General features: G+C 41.9%; 2 protein-coding genes across 2 annotated transcripts; both read right to left on the bottom strand.

Annotated features, from left to right (window-relative positions):
- Positions 1 to 1,225: 1,225 nt before the first annotated feature.
- Positions 1,226 to 19,295, bottom strand: pofut2 (protein O-fucosyltransferase 2). Its single transcript, XM_034204069.1, has 9 exons — positions 19,080 to 19,295; positions 17,307 to 17,560; positions 16,904 to 17,048; positions 14,984 to 15,094; positions 14,218 to 14,284; positions 13,979 to 14,104; positions 6,880 to 7,060; positions 2,911 to 3,034; positions 1,226 to 2,325 (listed from the first exon to the last, which is right to left on the bottom strand). Exons 1-9 carry the CDS (start codon positions 19,253 to 19,255, stop codon positions 2,172 to 2,174), a joined length of 1,338 nt encoding a protein of 445 aa, XP_034059960.1. The 5' UTR covers positions 19,256 to 19,295; the 3' UTR covers positions 1,226 to 2,171.
- A 217-nt stretch (positions 19,296 to 19,512) lies between these two features.
- Positions 19,513 to 23,701, bottom strand: LOC117538392 (trans-1,2-dihydrobenzene-1,2-diol dehydrogenase-like). Its single transcript, XM_034204048.1, has 7 exons — positions 23,477 to 23,701; positions 22,756 to 22,867; positions 22,403 to 22,566; positions 22,078 to 22,330; positions 21,832 to 21,956; positions 21,208 to 21,358; positions 19,513 to 20,236 (listed from the first exon to the last, which is right to left on the bottom strand). Exons 1-7 carry the CDS (start codon positions 23,564 to 23,566, stop codon positions 20,124 to 20,126), a joined length of 1,008 nt encoding a protein of 335 aa, XP_034059939.1. The 5' UTR covers positions 23,567 to 23,701; the 3' UTR covers positions 19,513 to 20,123.
- Between the last annotated feature and the right edge of the window lie 156 nt (positions 23,702 to 23,857).

Genomic DNA, 23,857 nt, shown 5'->3' with positions numbered 1-23,857 from the left:
ATTAATAGAGGAAAGATGAATGTGTGAATAAGATGTAATGTTACAAAACATTTGATATGTATGTTATACAAGCAAGAGCATTGGTTTAAAGGGGACAGAGCAACTAAGCATCACAATACACTCTGCTAATGTCAGTACAATGTTGTTGAGGATGGTCTCCATGGGTACACCTCTGTTATGTAGGGGATCCACAAGGAAAAGAAACAAAACAATGCAGTGTATTCGCATAAAGCTGCACATCGTATGACTGAGAAAACAAATGAAGAAAGCCAAGAAAAACTGACCAAAAAATGTTGAAAAACTAAAGTTTGAAATGTAAAAAGAAATACCATCACAATTGCTTCATTCACACAAGATTAGATTCAAGATTTGAGAATTCTTTTTTTACTTTAATCAGATTTCTATGTGACTATAGCCTGATGCAGCTCAAACTAATGTAATTTTTAACTTCACTTTCATACACAAACACACACTCCCTGTGTAGGTGTACTTAATTGCAACTGATAAAGACACAGCTGAATGACTCAGCAGAATTGTACATAAAGAGTGGAGCCTGAACTATCAGGTTAACATGTGCCAGTTAACTTTTACCATTACCAGACATTTCAAACAAGGCAAAACAAAGGACAATAGAAAGCCTCAGGGTTGGGCCAACTGAGAGCATAGGTTACATATGACACTATCATACTGTTAAGCATCAAGTGAATTCCGTCATCAAAGTAGTCTTACTGGTTTTTCATCTTCATACATGCAGCGAAAAATCATAAAAGTCATACAAGAAATCTCTGCTGCTGTAAAGACTACATACATATAACATCCTAATGTTGGAACGCCTCAATCACACTATGTTTGTCAAGAAATATGAATAAATAAACATTCCTAACAACAATAACATACTTTAAAGAGTTAACCTCTTATAATCAAATAATGTTTAACATCACCATTTCTAAACTTGAGCTATTGACTTCTCGTTGAGATTAAAATATAGCGATAGGAAAATATAAGCATCAGCAATCAAACGTTAAACATAATCACAAATGCCATGTTTAAACCCGCCTAAAATCTTTTTATCATGAAAATAATACAACTACTGTATAAAGCAAGTCTTGAGACAAAGTCCACACCAAACATGTTTAAATCAAAACACGGGCATCTTCAGGAATGAAAAAAAGGGTGTGTTCAGGACAGCTCCATGGCTAGCAAGTGTTGAAGAGATAGTGGCTCATTTGTGGCGTTTGAATTCCTTTAAAACATATTTTAATAAGCAAAGATACTATCATGGTCAATGTCAATCACATAATGAACAAATGTAATGAAGTTAAGCACCATCAAAAATCATCATGATATTCATTATGACGATTTTCATATTTCCTACTTACCAATAATATTGTAATGAAATTTCATGTAACAAATGTTAATACTGGCAATGCATAAAGGGAACATAATTCACATCACAGAAACAAGGTAGAAAAGAAACCAAATGCAGCTAATTTGAAAAAATTGTGAGCTAGAAATATTCAGCTCCTTACTAATTTCTAGGGAAATGTGCAAAGTACTTAAATAACACTGGGTAACAAAATACATATTTGAAAATAAATTGTAAACACATCTTTATTTGTCTTCCAAAAGTTCCACAGGGCACCTTTTATTAAAAATGCAATATACGATTGTTCCATCACCATTTTGTGCAGTTATTTTTGAAAAATGTAATTTTATTAAATAACGGGTAGTTAATGTATAGATGCTCAACATCTTTGAATCTCACAAAGTTTAAACTGATAATACTCCACCACAACACTTCAAACAACACTCTTCTGCAGTCTTTATAAGTCACTTTTTCTCACCAGTGGTGCTGGTAATAAATATGAGGAATTATGTTTAAAAAATGAAGCTGTCATTAAAAGATAAATATTCCACATAAAACCAAAAGAAATGTTTGCAGATTTTCCGATTACAGTTATACATGTTTGGCAGCCAAGTCTTGGCATTGTATAAGGTTCAGTCACAGTGGTCACTTCAGACCTGATTGCACAATTCTGAAACCATACAAAGTAAACAAAAGATAATACCCCATTAAACAGTAAAAATATATTTTAATATTACATACAAATAATTGTCCCTTTTAACACTGCTGTTGGCACTTGTGTGTGTCAGGAAAGTGAGTGGTTGCATCAATAAACAATTTTCCAGTGTGTGGGTTGTTCACATTCCTTCTCATTGTCCCCGCAGAAACGATTGTATGTCGCTTTGGGGTCAAAACCCAAAATCTCCCTCTCTTCATGGATCCGGAAAGAGAAGGTGGACACTGAAGTTCCAATGAAATATCTGATGAAAAGAAAAACAGTGATGCAAGAGAACCTTGGGAAATGACATGTGCACGTGACATGCAAAGAGATCGGCATGTACAGCTAGAACTAGTTTTTCAAGTTAAGTACGGAATGAGAGTGACAAGGCTGCTAAAATATCCGAGGTATTTGGTGTTACAAAACCTTTGCTTTCAAATTGAAAAGACAGTAAGAACCAATTACTTTATTAACAAGAAGGTCATTAACCTATGAAATATGTGTCATTTTGTTGTCTGATACAAATACCCTGTCATGTATACCTGATTTCTATATTATAGAACTGTCTAAATTATCTAGAAAATGTTATGTGGAGTATTCTTGTGGTTCATGTCTTTTCTACTTTAGATACGTGTGTAGACTTGCAGCTGCTCATTGTTTTTATATATTTTGTTTTATTTAATTATGTTTATAGTTTCTTCCACCTCTAAAGATATTTACATTGTAATGTCTGAACACACTGCTGCAACTGTTACTAAATCATTTCCCAATATTGGATCAATAAAGTACTTATATATCTTGTTAACTCGTAGTGAATACATGTAAAAATACCATAACAATTATTTACCTTGCATGGGCACATATCCACTGGTCGATGATGGCCACCCCCCCATCTTTGAAGAGCTCCAGGTCCTCTGTGGACGGCTCAAACCGCACCATGTCTGGCAACAACCTTCTCAGCTCCTTTGACTCTACAAAGTGACATACATTAAACAGGATTATAGTAGCATTTATAGCGAATATACTTGAATAGAAGTCACTATAATGACTGCTATATAGTATGTAAGCTACTATTATTAATTCTAGTTGTCCTATTACAGTAACATTATCATTATAACACAATGCAATCATATTTTATTTAGTCAATGCAGTACGAAAGGATTTAGAATGTTTTCACTCCCAATTAAAAAAAAGAAATCACAAAAACTTAGCCTATTAAATCAAACACAATTTTAAATTGTCTTTAATGGGCCAGTATTGTTAGGATCTGTCTGTGTTGGTGTTTTTTTTGTCTTTTTCTATCTTTGGGTTTCCTGTTTTATTTTGTAAAGTGTTCACCCCCGTTTCCTGCCTGTTTGCTTTCTGTCTGTTTCCCTCCCCGATTGTGTTCACCTGGTACCTCTGTGTTTTCTCCTCCCTCCTCACCTGTCTCGTGTTTATGTGATTAGTCCTGGGTGTATTTAAGTTCTGGGTTTTCTGTCTCTCTTTGTCGGGTTGTCTTGTGTTGTGAGTAAACTGCGGTGAGTGTTATGTTCTGTCTGGAGATTTGTAGCCTTGAAATAAAGGAATTATTTTGTCACTTAAGTCTGCATTTGGGTCCTGCTTCCTGCACACCGTAACATTACAACCCAACCATAAATATGGGCCCAGCAGATCCCTTTGAGCAGGAGCTATTGGAGTTTTCCTTTGCTTTGGATGACTGCTCGTATCGATGGTTGGGAGCGTCCAGGGTTCAGCAGCGAGAGGCTGTTCTGGCAGAGGCACGCCGGATTACGATGGAGAAGCCAGGCTTGGTTAAGTTATTATCGGGCAGGATTTTGGATTTTCTCACGGTGTATTATCCCCTGCCTGACAGCCCCAGGCCTCCCAACTCCCGTTTTGATACCACACGCATTGGTGTGGTCCGTCTGGCGTCAGCCCCTGCTTCTCACCCAGTGTTTGATACTGTCCAGGAGCCATTAGCTGGTACTCGTCTGGCCTTTGGAGGTCCACGGAGTCTCCAAACGGCTCCTAAAGGAAGGAGTCGCAAGGCCAGGTTGGCAGCACGAGCCCAAAGGGCCAGGGTTCCAGAACCAGTTCAGCCCCCAGCAGCCATGGTTATAGCCTCAGTACAGGCCCCAGCAGCCATGTTTCCGGCCATGGTTCCAGACCTAGTACAGACCCCAGCAGCCATGGTTTCAGCCCCAGTTCTGGCCCCAGCAGCCATGGTCCCGGCCCCAGTCTCGGCCCCAACAGCCATGGTTCCAGACCCAGTCCCGGCCCCAGCTGCCATAGTCCCTTCTCTAGTCCCTTCCCTAGTTCCTCCTCAGGTCACTTTCCTAGTCCCTTCTCTAGTCCCTTCTCTAGTCCCTACTCAATTCCTTTCTCAAGTCCTCTCTCAAGTACCTCCTCTAGTCACTTCCCTAGTCCCTTCTCCCGTTTCCCCTTTAGTCACCTCTCTAGTCCCCTCTCTAGTCCCCTCTCCAGTTTCCTCTCAAGTTCCTTCTCTAGTCTCTTCTCGAGTCACCTCTCGAGTTCAATCTCAAGTCCCTCCTCTAGTCCCTCCTCTAGTCCCTTCTCTAGTCCCTACTCAAGTCCCTCCTCTAGTCAATTCCCTTGTCTCATCTCTAATCCCATCTCTAGTCCCATCTCTTGTCCCATCTCCAGTCCCCTCTCCAGTCCCCTCCTTTAGTCCCTTCTCTAGTCCCTCCTCGAGTCCCCTCTCTAGTTCCCCTCTCGAGTCCCCTCTCGAGTTCCCTTCTCTAGTCCTTTCCCTAGTCCCTCCTCAGGTCACTTCTCTAGACCCATCTCCAGTTCCCTCTCAAGTTCCCTCTCGAGTTCCCTCCTCTAGTCTCTCCTTTAGTCCCTCCTTTAGTCCCTCCTTTAGTCCCTTCTCTAGTCCCTCCACTAGTCCCTCCTCGAGTCCCCTCTCTAGTTCCCCTCTCAAGTCCCCTCTCGAGTTCCCTCCTCTAGTTCCTCCTCTGGTTCCTCCTCTGGTCCCCTCAGGAGTCCCCTCTCTAGTTCGCCTCTCGAGTCTCCTCTCGAGTCCCCTCTCGAGTTCCCCCTTGGTTCCCCTCTCGAGTTCCCCCTTGAGTCACGTCTCAAGTCCCGACCCAATGTCCTGGTCCGTTGGAGGTTCCGCTAGGGGTCCTGCCAACTCCAAGTCCTGTCCCGTTGGAGGTCCCGCCGTCTACTCTCCTGCCGGGGGTCCTGCCAACCCTTTGTCCTGTCCCGTTGGAGGGCCCGCCGTCTACTCTCCTGCCGGGGGTCCTGCCAACTCTTTGTCCTGTCTCGTTGGAGGTCCCGCCGTCTACTCTCCTGCCAACCCTTTGTCCTGTGCCGTTGGAGGCCCCGCCGACTACTCTCCTGCCGGGGGTCCTGCCAACCCTTTGTCCTGTCCCCTTGGAGGTCCCGCCGTCTACTCTCCTGCCGGGGGTCCTGCCAGCTCCTTGTCCTGTCTCGTTGGAGGTCCCGCCGACTACTCTCCTGCCGGGGGTCCTGCCAACCCTTTGTCCTGTCCCCTTGGAGGTCCCGCCGTCTACTCTCCTGCCGGGGGTCCTGCCAGCTCCTTGTCCTGTCTCGTTGGAGGTCCCACCGACTACTCTTCTGCCAGGGGTCCTGCCAACCCCATGTCCTGTGCCGTTGGAGGTCCCACAGACTGCTCTTCTGCCGGGGTCCTGCCAACCCCATGTCCTGTGCCGTTGGAGGTCCCGCAGACTACTCTTCTGCCGGGGGTCCTGCCAACCCCATGTCCTGTGCCGTTGGAGGTCCCGCAGACTGCTCTTCTGCCGGGGGTCCTGCCAACCCCATGTCCTGTGCCGTTGGAGGTCCCGCAGACTACTCTTCTGCCGGGGGTCCTGCCAACTCCATGCTTTGTCCCGTTGGAGGTCCAGCAGACTACTCTTCTGCCGGGGGTCCTGCCAACTCCATGTCTTGTCCCGTTGGAGGTCCCGCAGACTGCTCTTCTGCCGGGGGTCCTGCCAACCCTATGTCCTGTCCCGTTGGAGGTCCCACCGACTGCGCTCCTGCCAGGGGTCCTGCCAATCCTGTGTCCTGTCCCGTTGGGGGTCCCGCCGACTGCCCTCCTGCCGGGGGTCCTGCCAACCCTATGTCCTGTCCCGTTGGGGGTCCCGCCGACTGCGCTTCTGCTGGGGGTCCTGCCAACTCCTGGTCCTCTTCCGTGGGGAATCTTGCCGACACCTGTCCGGTCGACACCGGCTCCTGCCCGGCCTCCGGAGCTGTCCGGTCTTCGCCCTCGAGCCCGGCCCCCTGAGAGTCGCGGTCTTCGCCCCTCGAGCCCGGCCCCCTGAGAGCCGTGGTCTTCACCCTCGAGCCCGGCCCCCTGAGTGCCGCGGTCCTCGCCCTCGGGCCCGGTCCACTGACTCTTCATGCCGTTGCCTTCGCCCTCGGGCCCGGCCCCCTGACTCTTCCTGCCGCTGCCTTCACCCCTCCATGGTCCTCACCTTGGACTCTGTCTTGCCCCCGGGCCGTCCGCCCGAGTCCCCCTTTTTGGACTCTGCCTTGCCCCCGGGCCGTCCGCCCGAGACCCCTTCCTGGTCCTCTGCCGTGCCCCTGGGCGGTCAGTTCAGTCCCGTCCTCCTGACCCCCTCCACCCACCCTGGTGGCTTAGTGATGCGTGTTTATGTGATTAGTCCTGGGTGTATTTAAGTTCTGGGTTTCTGTCTCTCTTTGTCGGGTTGTCTTGTGTTGTGAGTAAACTGCGGTGAGTGTTCTGTTCTGTCTGGAGATTTGTAGCCTTGAAATAAAGGAATTATTTTGTCACTTAAGTCTGCATTTGGGTCCTGCTTCCTGCACACCGTAACAAGTATGTCTTTACCTTCCTCATCGGCATCTGTTGCAACAAACACTTTTTCAAGTTTGTGCTTCTTCATCAAGCTGCGTATTTTTTTCACTGCTCCTTTAAGGCTGGGTACATCCTCCCGATGACCCCAGATAAAGTCCTTCCTGCGCAGGTGGACCCCCAGATATGGACCCCCTTTAGCCGAGCCCAACTTGGCCTGAGGAGGAAATAAATAAAGAGACGGAACATTGTTAACTTATTGCTGAAACTTGATTGATTGAATTTAGAAAATAAACAAATGCAGACTCAAGCAGCACATTCATACAGTATGAAGTATCTGTACATACAGATGATTTAACAGCAGGCATATTTTTCACATCATCCCACTGACATCTGACAGCAAACAGGTATTGAGCAGTAAAGGGTGTGGGTGAGATGATAAGCTCAAAAATGTAAAACATTCTCAAAGACAAAAGAGTAAAATTCACATGATGCAAATGTACGGAGCACTGGAGGGTTCATAGAGAGAAAAATAAATAAAACGAGGCCACACTTTATTAACTTGTGCGCACTTTCTCGTTCGCACAAGATACTTTCTTATGGTAAAACACATCAAACTGCCCGATTATTACGCCATATTGTTAGTTTTGTGAAGAATATGTCCGGTCGCCAGGGCGTGTGTGTGTGTGTGTGTGTGTGTGTGTGTTGGCATTTGTTTATGATAGTGCTGTTCGTTCCGGTGCACTCCGGCAGGACTATAGCACTACATCGAGATTAAGATTAAACACATTTCTTTCACTTGGGAATACACATATAACTATGGAGAACCAGATTTGTGTAAATTACTGTTCGTGGTAATTTGAAAACAAATGCCGGTGGTGTCGGACACACACACACACACACACACACACACACACACACACACACACACACACACACACACACACACACACACACACACACACACACACACACACACACACACACACACACACACACACACACACACACACACACACACACACACACCACACACACACACACACACACACACACACACACACACACACACACACAACACACACACACACACACACACACACACACACACACACACACACACACACACACACACACACACACACACACACACACACACACACACACACACACACACACACACACACACACACACACACACACACACACACATCATGCGCCCAGGGGCCTATACTATGAATCAGGATTTTCGTTAAACAAGCTAACTTCAGGGATTTCCGGTCCTACGAAACTGGTTCACTTTTTTATGGAATGTCATTTAAGCCAAAATGAAATAAATACATAAATAATTAAATAAATACATATATATATATAAATATGTCTGTGAAATAAATTCTGAAATAAATAAATGAGGCAATAAATATGCATACATGTACATTTAAATACACATTTATTTATTTCAGGTGACTTGTATTTCATAATGACTCATTTCCATTCCTTATATGCAAATGAACGGGGCGTGGTTAGCTCACAGATCCAGACCAAAGCAACAGCACCACACTCCAGTACTCTTAAGTGGTTTGCAAGCTGCCAATAAACCAAACCGGTTCAAGAACCATTCTTGTACTTTTCTGGTGCTTAACTGGTTCTTCTCTGGTTCTGAGTCCAGAGCCAGTTGCGGGCTACAGCCTGATTTAGCTCTGGTTCTTCCTGTTTCAGCCGCAGCGGAGCCGGCTCTAAACACCGAAACCCGGTTCTTAGCTGACCCCACTTGGCTGCCCGGCAAGAACCAAGAACCACACTCACGTCGGAAGGGGGCTAGATTAACCTGAGCCAAAATAACAGTTTATGGCGAGTACGGAAAATGAAAGTTGTAACAAGCAGTAACGCTGAGCAAAGTGAGAAGATCGTTCTTATTATACATCCATGGTGAAGATCAGTTGAGAGCCGTTTCTGTGACTCCGCCCAAGCCCCCAGGAAGTGCGCCGGACTCAGATGAAAATATTCGTGGTGGCCAAACGGCGGTACTACACTTCCGTTTGGTTGCCAGGCCCGGAAACACTTTTTCACTTAGGGAAAGTGGTCTGTAAATCGTTGGATAATTTTTTTTCAACTAAATAAACTACCCAGTATGAACACTTGTATAGCCCAGCCCTTATTAAAAACATTCGTTCCTCAAGTTGTAAAAATGTGCTAATAACGTTATTCTGAGTTATTTCCCTCGGCATTATGAACGCGCATCTAACCCACGGGACCGCGCCGCCCGGTGTTCCGGATTAACTGGTTCCCCGATCAACTGACAGATGTGGAGGCGTGGCCATCGACTGAAATACACATTTCGATCGCTTCTTCTGTCGTTTACATAAATATTTTTGGTATATTTGGCTGGATAGGAACACTTTGATGCACATTCAGTACCAGTGTGTGAGGTTGTGGTTACAATGGCGATATCCGGACGCGAACAGCGAGGACTACAAAAAGAAAAACGAGTTGACATGGGGATGTCTGTTCAAAACATTGCGAGCTCCAATAAATCATTTAAACCAGCTATTGTTGCCAGACTTATTTCTGAATATCGTTCTTAATGTGATACCAAGTCCACCTGAGACATGTGTACACCTTCAGACAGCCTCCAAGTGAAGCACACGTTGTTTACTCACAGTTTGAAAGCAGCGTGGAGAAGTCTTTCAGCTGTGTTAAGCTGTGATCCGCTCGAATACATCCTTAAAACCAGCTATAGTTGCCCGACTTATCACTGAATATCGTTCCTAATGTGATACCAAGTCCATCTAAGACCTGTGTACACCTTCAGACAGGCTCCCAGTGAAGCGTACGTTGTTTACTCACAGTTTGAAAGCAGCGTGGAGAAGTCTTCAGCTGTGATAAACTGTGATCCTCTCAGGTAAACTGTGATTCGCTCAGGGTCAACTGGGATCCACCCATGGGAAAATGGGATCCGCCCAGGTTAAACTGTGTTACGACTTCTGTGGCTATCTACCAGCGATCATGTTTAATATGAAAGACTACACACACATTTATCCCTTATAAAAACGGCATTCTGCAGCACTCATCCAGATAACATGCTGTTAACTCGTTTTGCAAAGATAGCAGCAGAAATGTCATTGCTCCATGTGCAGGGATATTAGACTTTAAAATGCTGATGGGTCATTAATGTTGGTGTCGGCAAACAATATTAGGAATCCTTTATTCAAACTACATAATATTCAGTGTCCATCGACATGAAAATAACAAAAAAGTTCATGCTGGACTCAAACCCGAGTTCCAACAGCAAAAGTCACTCCAGCCCTGCGCGTTATGAGTGCGCCACGGATCAACACGACGTATTGAACCACCACACTATAATATTTTAAATTAACCTTGTTAAAAAGTTCCAGAAAAATGCAACCAGACCATCATTTATAATGTGAGCGAATGTATGTACACTTTAAGCCATATAATATACATATTATAATATAGTATTCTGACTGAGGTCTGTATCAAGCCTCATTAAGACCCACCGAGATCAGATATCCTAGTTTATCAGCCTGCGAGCCCACATTATGTTGTGATAAGTAATAATAATAATTCCTTACATTTATTATCAATGACTCAAAGCGCTTTACATATACACACATTACACATATATGATACATGCAATGGTCAGATACTGTGGTAAATACCCACAGGAGCCAGTTCAGGTGAAGTGTCTTGCCCAAGGACACACCGGCTTTACAGACGTAGCAGCGGCGGGTTTCACCCCTTGATCTGATGATCATTGCACAGCGCACTGCGCCACACCGTCCATCTTCACGCCTCGAAGACATCGAGGCACTTTTACAGGTACACATTGGTATTATACATGTACTGTGGACAATACCCACAGGAGCAAATCCGGGTGAAGTGTCTTGCCCAAGGACACAACGGCCTGACGCAGTGGCGGCAGGAGCGGGTTTCGAACTGGAGTTCCCCAGCACTCCCCCTTGATCTGATGATCGGATGCACAGACCACTGCGCCACCCGTCCCAAGTGTTAGTTTTACCGTGGTATCGTGTTGATCCGTGGCGCACTCATAACGCGCAGGGCTGGAGTGACTTTTGCTGTTGGAACTCGGGTTTGAGTCCAGCATGAACTTTTTTGTTATTTTCATGTCGATGGACACTGAATATTATGTAGTTTGAATAGAGGATTCCTAATATTGTTTGCCGAGACCAACATTAATGACCCATCAGCATTTTAAAGTCTAATATCCCTGCACATGCAGCAATGACATTTCTGCTGCTATCTTTGCAAAACGAGTTAACAGCATGTGATCTGGATGAGTGCTGCAGAATGCCGTTTTTATAAGGGATAAATGTGTGTGTAGTCTTTCATATTAAACATGATCGCTGGTAGATAGCCACAGAAGTCGTAACACAGTTTAACCTGGGCGGATCCCATTTTCCCATGGGTGGATCCCAGTTGACCCTGAGCGAATCACAGTTTACCTGAGAGGATCACAGTTTATCACAGCTGAAGACTTCTCCACGCTGCTTTCAAACTGTGAGTAAACAACGTACGCTTCACTTGGAGGCTGTCTGAAGGTGTACACATGTCTCAGATGGACTTGGTATCACATTAAAAACGATATTCAGTAATAAGTCTGGCAACAATAGCTGGTTTAAATGATTTATTGGAGCTCGCAATGTTTTGAACAGACATCCCCATGTCAACTCGTTTTTCTTTTTGTAGTCCTCGCTGTTCGCGTCCGGATATCACCATCGTAACCACAACCTCACACACTGGTACTGAATGTGCATCAAAGTGTTCCTATCCATCCAAATATACGAAAAGATTTATGTAAACGACAGAAGAAGCGATCGAAATGTGTATTTCAGTCGAAGGCCACGCCTCCACATCTGTCAACCAGTTGATCGGGGAACCAGTTAATCCGGAACACCGGCACGTTCATGTTATGTGTTCAGCACTACATGCGTTTATCTTTACCCATGGATGCACAATAAGAACGGACCATATCGCCTTACTGCCAGCCCACGGAGCTGTAATAATTTGTAAAATATTATACTACATGGGCTGTATGATGTAAATGTTGTACCGTAAATGTTGTATTAAATAAAGTTAATATTACCGACGTAGATTAACGTCCCTGTAGCTTCTTATTGCACTAAGAAGCTTATTGCACTGTATATATATATGTATATACACACACACATGTATATATATATATATATATACACACACGTATATATATATACACATATACATACATATACATATATACACATATATAGACACGTATATATATATATACATATAAATAAATATATACACATATATATATATACATATATACATATATATACATACACATATATAAATACATATATATATTAGTGCTGTCAAAATTATCGCGTTAACGGCGGTAATTATTTTTTTTGAATTAATTGCGTTAAAATATTTAACGCATGTGCAGAATGGCCCGCCCCATACATGCCACCAGTGGCAGCGCCAGGGTATGGCTGGGGTAGGCTACACCCATACCAAGAAATGGCTTAGCCCCACCATGAAAAATGATGTTAAAGTAAGCAAAATAAAGTCTGTCAACTCGCGCGGAGTAAATTGCACAGACAGCAGTTAGTAAGATTGATTTCAGTAGCCACGGTTTTGAAAACTTTTGTCACGTAGTGATCGTCTTCTCAATAGAACATCTTTGATAACGGCGTGGTGTTGTTGCAGGAAGTCCCGACGGAGAATACTTTTGCTGTAGTAGGCTACAGGGGTGCACATAACTGGTACGCAGGTTATGTGCGTAATCTGAAATGCGTACCGTTACTTGTGTCACAAAGCGCATTTGCGTACCGACGTACTTGTGAAGCTTTTCCAGAAGGCGGTTAGATCACCGGACGACAGAGTCGGTCTCCGTGTGCACAGACAGGGCTGCTGTTAACGTCGGTCTGTACAACGGAATTGTGCCAAAACTACGCCAACCGGCTGCGGAGGGAGACTTCCCCCCCCCCCCCCCCCCCTTCACTGGAAAACTGCGCTAAAACAGCTGATCGTTCACACTCTGTGGTCACTCCACTAGCCGCCGCCGCCCCCCCCCCCCCTCTGTCGACTTTCCTGAAGTACTCCCCCGTTGATAGAAATCAACACGTAATGAATTAAGACCCCACGGTTTGATGATTGATAGGTGTGTAGGTTGTCTTTCATTTTGACACACAGAAAAATGTTATAATAAACATAGATACTGTATGTTAAATGGATATATCCGCCTTCTTTCATTTATCTTTCCATTCCCACAACAATATACATAAAGAAATGGCATATTTTGGACATAGTTCGAATGGTGATTAATCATGATTAATTAATTTTTAAGCTGTGATTAATCTGATTAAAAATTGTAATCGTTTGACAGCCCTAATATATATATATATACAGTGCAATAATTATTTCATGCTAAATGAAGCTCTGTTGCTTGGATATCACTAGATCCTGTTAAAGCGTAATATAAGTACATAACGATTGATGTGCACATTAGCATAATTACTAGCTAGCTGCTAACTGCCGCCTCGTTAATATCAAATCCATCATAATAACAATCCATTACCATGCTGTCATGTGCGCACGGTGCTGTTACGTGTACGCAAATTGACGTGCTTGATGTGAACGAGCATTTTTGGTTAAAGTTGCGCATGCGCTATGAGCGCACATACGGGTACTTCTCAGGCATGCCGGGTAATCTGTGACGTTTCGCTCTCTCAAAAGTTGGGCCATTTTATCATCATGCGCCAATGAGCAACTCTCATAGGAATGAATGAGCACCACCAGCATGGACCAGCATGATCCACCAGCATGGACGTCCATGCTGGTGGATCATGCTGGTGGTTCTAAAGAAACTAACGAAATACTTTCTTGTTCGCACGAAATACTATCTCGTGCCCACGAGATAGTATTTCGTGCGAACGAGAAAGTATATCGTGGGCACGAGATACTTTTTTTTTCTCTCCATGAACCTTTAGGGGCTCCGTACAAATGGACTCACATGGTAAATGCTTGGATAATATACTGTACATTTCCACAATCTTTATTCCACTTGTACAATCCCATAATCATGCCACAATCAGAAAAATGTACTCACTTTCATGCGAGTCCAGTCCTCACTGTAAATAGTAAAGTCTCTGTCATCTGAGGAGTTCAGGTACTTTGCTCTGAAGTCATCTCCTATGACTCTCAGGTGCTTGGCAAAAACCATGCTGCGGCGGGTCTACACAAAAACACAGAAAATTCAACATTTCCAAAGTTCCAAATTACACAAAAAAAGGTTTTATGTATTGCCTGAAACCTAGATTATTTAATTGATACAAGCCGATAACTTACATCCCAGTAATCCTTTCCAGCATAGTGATCATGGAGGAGTGTCTCTGCTCGGTCAAGCATAACCGACCTGCAAAAGGGCGCGGTACAAAGAGATTAATCCAAGTCAGTGTCAACAAGGTCTAAAAAAAAATCCGAACTGTAAACTTCACTACATTTAAGTAACAATCAAGTCGGATAATCTATTTATTTAATCGTTTATTTGGCAGAGACAATGCACAATAATGAACACTTAAAACATTCAAATGTGTCAAGCGTAACAGTGCCAGATTTAGCTTTGAGCTAATTTCCATCCACAGTCCCTCACATAAAACATTTAAGAAAATTACATTTTACAAACATAGCAAAAACAAAATACATGATATGCAAAAAGTGCAAAAGAGCAGCATACACAAGTATTTACCACATGGCAGTACAATATATATCAGGTATTTTACATATAAAAGAATGACATGTTTGACTGTCTTATAAAGGATTGTTACTGAATACTTTAGATAGTGACTGATACGTTTGGACCGATCATTTTCGTTTCCGTCATATTGGTTGTTTGTTGACTCACATATTAGTCAATTAGCTACACCTGTCATATAAGGTGTATGATGACATTGGTAATGGTTATCAGCTACATATTAAAGCTCACTTTAGAAGCTAGGAATGCTAGTTTTAAAGTCAGAAGATTATAATGTATTATGTAAAATGAGCTGCTCTATATGTACAGTATGTGTATAGTCCTTGCAGTTTATATCAGATTATTGCTCAGTAGACTCACGTCGCTGTGATGTTCTTCTGGAGGACAGGGGACATAATGGAGGCATGCCCTTGGGCTGATATACACGTTACATTTCGAGCTCTCGTCTCCTCGTAGCCCCAAAACCAGCCCCTTGGTAACACACACACACACACACACAAAATAAAGGCAACATTTTTAAATGAATGGAGAGGAGAGGGATATGGGCAAGAAAGAAGAGATGGGTATCATTCAATTTGCATTTAAGCATAATCAATCTTAATAAATAAATGTGGGAACAATAAAGAACAAAAAATGCCTTCTAATAGAAAAAGAAGAAGAAGAAGAAGAAGAAGAAGAAGAAGAAGAAGAAGAAGAAGAAGAAGAAGAAGAAGAAGAAGAAGAAGAAGAAGAAGAAGAAGAAGAAGAAGAAGAAGAAGAAGAAGAAGAAGAAGAAGAAGAAGAAGAAGAAGAAGAAGAAGAAGAAGAAGAAGAAGAAGAAGAAGAATAAGTCCTTTATTAATCCCCCGAGGGGGAAATTCAGTTTCGACTCTGTCGTACACACAAATGCGTTTATACAGGTCATACTTTTTAGAACATGCACATACAATATACAAATACACACACAGTTATATGCACACATGCAGTTGAGAGGTCAGAGTGGAGGCAGCCAGTTAGGTGCCTTGCTCAAGGGCACTTTGGCAGTGGCCCAGGAGGTGAACTGGCCCTTCTCCAGTACCAGTCCACACTCCGTATTTTTTTGGTCCGATCAGGGACGTGAACCGGCAACCCTCCGGGTCAAAGTCCAATCCCCTACAGACTGAACCACTCCCGTCACCAGAGGGCAGGATACAAAAAGGTAGGCATAACAATCTATGTAGTTAAGAATCAAGATTATCTTTGTCCAACTGTCTGAATTATGTCTCCCGAGTTATTCTACTTTAATTAAAATTCATTTTGTTTGGCACTTAAGCTTAATAAAATCTCTTTTTCCATGCGGGAAAAATTAACAACAACAAAAATGCTTCTAAAAAGGGCAGGAACAAAAAAGTGGGGCGGAGAAATCTTGTTCTTTATTTCTTCTTATTTCCAAATAAAAACTTTAGATTACTTTTTTCCACCAAGATTTGTGTATTGCTACTTATACGATGATCGTGATACGTTATAATGTTAACATTTTATTAAAGTAAATCCTACCAATTGTATTTACGTAACAGGCAGCATTTCTAATTTATTTAAAGCTTGAACCTAAAAATGTCTTAAAGATGCAATAAACTATTTTTTTGTTTCAGTCCAAGACACACAATTTACTCTGCTTACATGCGGCAATCTTCCACATTCTCATTCTTTTTTGTAAAGGGACTGAAGTAGATACTGAAATTGGCAACACTTTTAACAGAATATTGAATAAAAGAGTGTTTTGAACCAAGAAGCAATCAAATCGAACAGTCATCCCAGCTAATTTCTATCTGTTAACACATAGTTTACTATATTTAACCTTTAGACTTTATGCTTATGATGATATAAGAATGTACTTTTCATATGAGGAATCATTTATCCATTCTAATCGTCGGGTGGCGCCTCCGTTTTGATGTGTTTATCATGAGACTTTGGCAGAAATGATGGTTAAATAGAGCGTGAACACTTGTCTGTGTACTGTTCGCACTGTCATTATCCTTTTTCCTGCTAAATACTTTGAATAAACCTCCAGTTTCTCAAACATCCGATCGGTCTCCAGCCTCCTCATTTTCCAGTCAATGTAGCAAAAAGAATTTCAATCACAATGCCGAGAATTTAAATCTAATCTAATGTTGAGGGTGTCAAAAGACAAAACTATTCAGAAAACATCAGCCTAATGACAACTAGCATGGTTTATAAAAGATAATGAAGATGAAGTGGTAATCTTGTTAATTCAGTCTTAGTGTTTTTTAAAGGCAGATTCTTTGCAGTGTGTTTCTTTACCTGTAGTAGCCCTGTTTATCTTTGGAGTACATCAACTTGTCAATGCATGGCCGCTCATCAACCTTTTCCTCCCATTTCCCATCAGTCCATCCCTCAGCGTAGTTTTGCAATACCAGAACCTGGTCTATGAAAGGGCCTCCGTTTTCTAGATCCAAAAGATAAACAAAACACATTCATTGGCATTTGGCACACTTAATCTGAGCTAAGGAGCACTCCCTTATAAAAACAGTGATGAATGTGCATTTTGAAAAACAACTATTAATATGTATTATTTAAAGTATAGAAAAAAGAAAAAAAACATTTGTAACGATAAAGTGATGGGCTTTCAATAGGTTCACAGGCAAGACAGATCAAAACCTTCAGAAAATGTAACTCTATTCCGGGTCAAAGACAAAAAGCTCACCAGCGATGAATTCCTCAAACTCAACGACAGGCACATTGACCTGCAGGCTGGTGATGCTGAAGAACTCCCCCCATGGGATGCGCATCTGATGGATGTTTGAGCTCTGCCAGTGGTAGAGTCGACCCCATGGGGGCAACACCAACACCCAGTCATCCCCTTCCTTCCTCAAAGTCTTCACCAGGGAGGCCATGCGGATATAGACATCCCTCCGCAGATTGAAACCCTCCGGGGGGTTCACATCGTAAAGGAGGTACCTGTGTCACAAGTGAACACGTGAAGTTTTCAAATGTTTTGGATGGATGAAAAGCAGCATCATGCGCTTTGGTTAGTGAAAACAAGAGTGAATCGTCTACATCAAACCTAGCATATTAAGTAATCAAGCAACCTTGATTCAGATTTAAATGTGTCTATACAACAAAATGTCTATTGTACCTTTCAACTATGTTTACGTCTAGGTTATTTATGTACCGATAATGTAAAGATTTCTAGAAATCTATTCCATCTTTCCTATGTTTTAAATATGTGTGGTTTATGTAAACAGTTCACAAGCAGTTCACATCCTGTGCCAACATTTACGATGGGTTGTTGTTGTTGATAGAACTGAATTGTGGCAACTGTTCAACAGGAAATTATCATAGATACAATAAGCATACACTGAAACGATTACACAAACAAAATAGTGCCATGACATTATACATAAAAGCTAAAGAGGAAAGTCAGGCATAAGTAACCTTGAAAAAGTCCAAGAGGTTTCAATTAAAATTTAAATATTAATTTATAACCAAAAAGCACCCAAAATCGAATGAAAGGAGGTGTCCTACTTGTCCAGTGTAGTAATACAATGGTGGATTGATATTGAGTCAATTTGTCTCATGAGTCATGACTCATGACATAAAAGCTATTGAAAAAATCCAAGAGTTTCAAGACAAAACCTTCTGATTTTTCGTTCAAAAAGATAGAAAAAGTATTAAAAATGCGAGGAAGGCTCTACTTTTCCAGTGTAGTAATACAATGATGCATTGATTTGGAGTCATAAGGTAACATGAGTTTAAAAAAAGAATCATATAAACATTAATTTAAAATAGAAGATTGACTAAAGTCTATTAAAAAGAGGTATGTCCTATTAAACCGGATGGGGCGTCTGCCGAATATCCAACCTAGAACTGACTTCACCGTGATATTGTGGAATATACTGCAAGCTGCTGGATCAATATGCACAGTACACTACAGCCATGTTGCAAACAAATGCACAAGTAAATAAATACGACTCGATTTGTCTTCAGACATGAGGTTTATCATTTATGGATAACCCACCATATTCGGTTCAGCCTCGTCAGTCGCCAGATGAGACCAGATTATCATTTACGTCAGCAACGTGTTGTTACACATACACTCGATGTAGGGCGGAAAATAAGAGATTATGTTGCTGCTTAAGGTACCATTTATACGCCGAAATTCACTTCAACACAATGTAGTTTTGTAAATTGTATTCATGAATATGTCTACGAATATAGTATGGTTATAATACCGAATAAGTCGTTGAACGTGTACGTTTTTGAATGGAGTCAGGTACACCTCTGCCTCCCAACAACAGTGCAGGGGTTCTCAACACTTGTGTTAAAGCCTGGCAAACTGAATAACAAAATAAAGCCTTGGTGAACAGCGTGAAACTGAATCCGTAGTAAACTTACCATAAACATACAAGATGATATACAAATGTAACGTTAGCAAAGAATAGCTAGCTAACAGTAAGAGTAGGGTGAGGAAGCTTACCGCAGATCCCTGGCGGCAGAGATGGGTACAGTAGCCGTGTGGCTGGCACTGAACACATTGTCGGCGTTCACCGTTTCAAATGCTGCAAAAGCGATGAAAATAGACAAAAACAATGCAGTAAACGAATCGATTGAAGCAATGCATACCACTGGTATATGCACTGCTCTGTGCGCCATATTTCCTCAACCACGCACTTCCGGAAGAGTAAAAAGCGTCTGTACAGTTGCCGAGCAACGAGCGGTGACATGGATGCAGTGAAAGAAAATTAATTCAGAAAATGTAGGCTAATAGGCCTACTTATTTCTATATGTTAATCAATGACAACTAACCCGGATATATTTTTGACATTAGTGTGTTAGTGTAAGAAAACGTCAAGAGACTAGATGAAATGTACAACATATTTTTTTTTTAAAAATACAAAAAATGAAAACCATTGACAAGCTTAACTATTATTTTATTATCACACATGTCACAGTAGGATGAACACAGAGGGAACAAAAAACAGCATAGTGATGGCTTAACTTAATTAGTCTTCTTTGGTTTTAGTGTAAGCTTAGCCTACTATAATTCATTATCAATCAATGTTTATTTATATAGACCAATATCACAAATGTTACATGTATCTCAGTGGACTTCACAGTTTGTACAGAATATCAGTATGACAATACGACACCCTCTGTCCTTAGACCCTCACATCGTACAAAGAAAAACTTCCAGAGAAAACCCACAGTTTAAAGGGAAAAATGGGAGAAACCTCAGGGAGAGCAACAGAGGAGGGATCCCTCTCCCAGGACAGACAGACGTGCAATAGATGCTGTGTGTAAATCGAAAAGATAATACATTTGCAACATTATTGTGCATGCTGGCTAACCATCATCACACTGTCCCCTCACGGGAAAGCCACTGTAAGGTTAATGTAAACACACATAAAACATCAAGAACCATCACAAGGCAATGAAGGCATACAATCGATAGGATGTTTTAGTCTAATTGTTCCTTTTTTCTTTTTGAGGTACAAGTGTGCTAACCAAGTCTGAAAACACATCACTGGATGTTGTCCTGCTCATATGTCACTCCCAGCTGCCTCCGGGCCTCATCTAAAACTTCTGCTATCAGGCTGGAGTGAGCCCACGGCATCCCAGGACTCTCCTTCAGTCCTAGAGGGGAACAAGCAACTATAAATAAGGATAATTAAGACATCACACAACAAGGGCCATCAACATTCAATATTTTTTTTATTTTTTTTTTGACATTTAATTAGTTAACATAAGTTATTTCAATCTTAAAGTGCACCTATCATGCTATTTGTAGGCAATAGCATAGGTCTCAGATGTATACAAATATATTAAAAACATGTCTATGAAATGTTTTGCTCAAAATACCAAACAGATCACCCATTCTAGCCATGCCTCATATCCCTCTATTTCACTTCCTGTTTCAAAAGTGCTGATTTGGGGTATAAAGCTTTAAAAAAAAAAGGAAATTGATTTTTTTTTTTTTAAAGGAGGGAGCTGAGCTCATGCGGGAGATATACCGGCAGATACTGTGGTGATGAAACGCCATATAATGGATTATGGAGGATTATTTCTGAAACAGTATGGAGCTCAAAGGCTTTTTCTCTTGCCGGTTATACCACAAGGTGAGTTCCTTTATATTTCCTGCTTCTTCACACACATGCTCTGTGCAGTACAGGTTAGCTCTGAGTGTTAGCGATGCTAATGTATTGACCATATTACGTCCAAAACAGTCGGGCATTGTTTCTGATAGCAACGTTTCTGATAGGGCCGTGGGTGTAAAGCCAGCCTACATTTCCGATATTACGTCACATTGGACGCAAATCTGGATCAGCTAGCGTGTAGCCCCGTTTTTAGAGATTTGGGTACGGAGGAAAAGAGAGAGGGTTTTATTTTCTGACGCTGCGTGAGTTCCCCGACACACCGGGGACACATATTTATGTGTAAAAGACATCACAATGTGCATTTTGCATGCAGGTCCCCTTTAAATCTGTCATTCACATTTGGATATAGCAAATAACTGAAAATGTAAATAAATTAAGATGGATCAATCACTACCAGATTAATAAAAAATGCTACTCATGTTCTGCTTTATATGCATTATAGAATACTACCTTTCAGCAAACATTGGCGGACCTCCTCAGCTTCATATCGTAGTCCTGTGCTGTTGGTGAAGTTTAGTGGCATGCTGGCCTCTGGCAGGGGGAACTGCATCTCCTTTCCATTCACCTCCAAGGATGTGGGGCACCACATATGGTCAGGTATCTGATGTTGAAAGTATAATGTAACTCACCGTGGATAAATATTTGTAGATAGTTCATTTTCTGCAGTACTTTGATGTTTTCATGAATCATTAACAAACAGCCACAGCAATGAGCTCATGCCAAAATGTAAATCAATCATATTTACTTTTGTTGTTGATTAAGCTATTGTGCCAAGATAAGAAAAGTATTTCACCAGGACTAAACTCTTTTTTATAGCTCCAAAAAATGTATAAATCAACAAGACTACAATTATATAGGCAAACTAGAAGCACCAGGGGCTGCAAAACACATTAGAAAACGAACACCTGAATTAAATAGTAGATGTTTTATCACTCCTGTTAACTAGATTGGTGCAAAAATGTACACTTTTGGCTGTGATTCCTCTATCTAGCAATAACCTAATATAACAATGTCAAAATAATTGGTTTGGTCCTGTGAGGAAATGTTTATACTTTTCTTGTTGCATGCCATTACCTTAATGGTGCCTTTGGTTCCAGTGATAACTGCATCACAGGTCAGCATCATGGTGATTGAGCACGTGCAAATTGCAAGTCTGTTTCCCGAGAACTTTAGGACCAAAACTGCTGTTCCATCAACACCTGAACAAAGGATGTAATGAACGTTTTGTAATGATATATATAAAAGACATCTGGTCTCTATGCAAGAATATACGTTGTATTTAATATTTGCTTAGTGAATAGGCTTCCTGCAGACAATCACCTGTGTCTATACAATGCCCCGTTGCTTGGATGGACTCAGGCCTCTCGCCGTTGAAAACCGTGAAGATAAACTGCAGACAGTAGATGCCCAGGTCCAGCAGTGCCCCCCCTCCCAACTTCCTCTCAGCCAGGCGTGGGATGTGTGTGAGTGGAGCCCCCAGATCAGCCCTCACCATCTGAACATCACCCACTTCACCCTGCTCCAGCAGTCTCCTGAGTTCAACGGTTACAGGAAAGAAACGTGTCCAAATTGCCTGAACAGAGACATGGAATGGTTTGAACAGATCAATGGCAAATGTGATTTTGGTAATTAATTAGTTAGTTACCTCCATGAGAAAGACACTGTTGTCTTGGGCTGCACTGATGAGTTCCTGCACCTCCCTTAAATTCATGGCCAAAGGCTTCTCAATCAGCACATTCTTTTTGGACTTCATAAAGAGCTTGCCAGTAGCCAGGTGGTAAGGATGGATGGTGCCGATGTACACCACATCTAAAACAAGTGTAGTGTTTAGAATGATTTAAGAATTCACTTCCAAGTAGGACATGAAAAGCAGCAACCACTAGCATTCTTGGAGCCGTTAGAGATTAATTGACTAGTTTGAAGAAACTTCTGCTGAGTGGAATAGTTTGATTTAATTCAGACCAAAAGGAAAAGCCATATGCTGACAGAAGAACACACCAATGTCAGGATCTTTTGCCAACTCATCATAACTCCCATATACTCGTGGGATGTTGTGCTTTTTAGCGAATTCTTCAGCATGTTTCAGATCCCTCGCTGCAACAGCCACTATCTGAGGATGAACACATCAGAATCAGAAACAGGTTTATTGCCAAGTAGGTTGACACATACGAGGTATTTGCCTTGGTGTACATGGTGCATACATAAACATATACATGGTTTTAGTAATGCAGCAAACCTGATTTTTGTACTTATGAACATTTGAATACAAATTAAAACGTGAGCACAAATGCAGGAGCAACCATCATTTAATTAAGGATTAAAACATAAACCTAGAGATATCATTGTAATCATTGCCACAAACAGTTCTGGACACATACTCCCTGCTGCTCAGTGATGCTAAAGAAAACCAGGAGTGGTGATACAAAGTAACCATGTTTAATTGCTTTTGTGGGAAGGGGATGTGAATCTAACAAACATTTCCTCTTCCTTTATGGGAGGCACTGTTACATACTGTAGATGTAAACAGAATAAAGTAGCCTTTATAGTGCAAACCTGCAAACTTGTTACGTTGATAAAACGGTAGATAGTTATAAGTTTATGATGAATTATTTCCTTCTTTCTTGACATAACTTGCTCAGAAAGAGCACACCTTGAATGTTTACAAAATCCCACTTTGTGTAAGGTTTTGGGAGTACACGAACTATAGTTCGACACTTACCTTGTGGTTTTCGGGAGCCAGGGTCCGTAAAGCCACCGTGAAGTCATGACTTATTTTTCCTGCACTGCATATTCCCCAGCGTGTAGCCATGGCAAGTTAGCTAGCAAATTGAGCTAACATAATTTAGCTCTTACATACCTCGCTAAGTGACCTCTGCCCTCGTGAGATATCAGCCCAGCCTCTGGAGCCTCAACAATCTCCAGTAGATGGCGTCTGCCTCCATATCGGACAGGAATAGCAAAGAATATCGATATCCAGATGAGACTGTATTGTGTTGCATAGGCCTAACATCATGTATCATTTACCGCGATGACTATTATTAAAGTTGGGACAAGGACTGTCATAAGAAGAGCTGTTCTAAGGTTTCAAAACGTACCCGGC

Source organism: Gymnodraco acuticeps, unplaced genomic scaffold (assembly GCF_902827175.1).
Source record: "Gymnodraco acuticeps unplaced genomic scaffold, fGymAcu1.1, whole genome shotgun sequence".
NCBI classification, from domain to species: Eukaryota; Metazoa; Chordata; class Actinopteri; order Perciformes; family Bathydraconidae; genus Gymnodraco; species Gymnodraco acuticeps.
The sequence above is the reverse complement of the archived record's forward strand: the minus strand, read 5'-3'. Positions and strand labels throughout refer to the sequence as shown.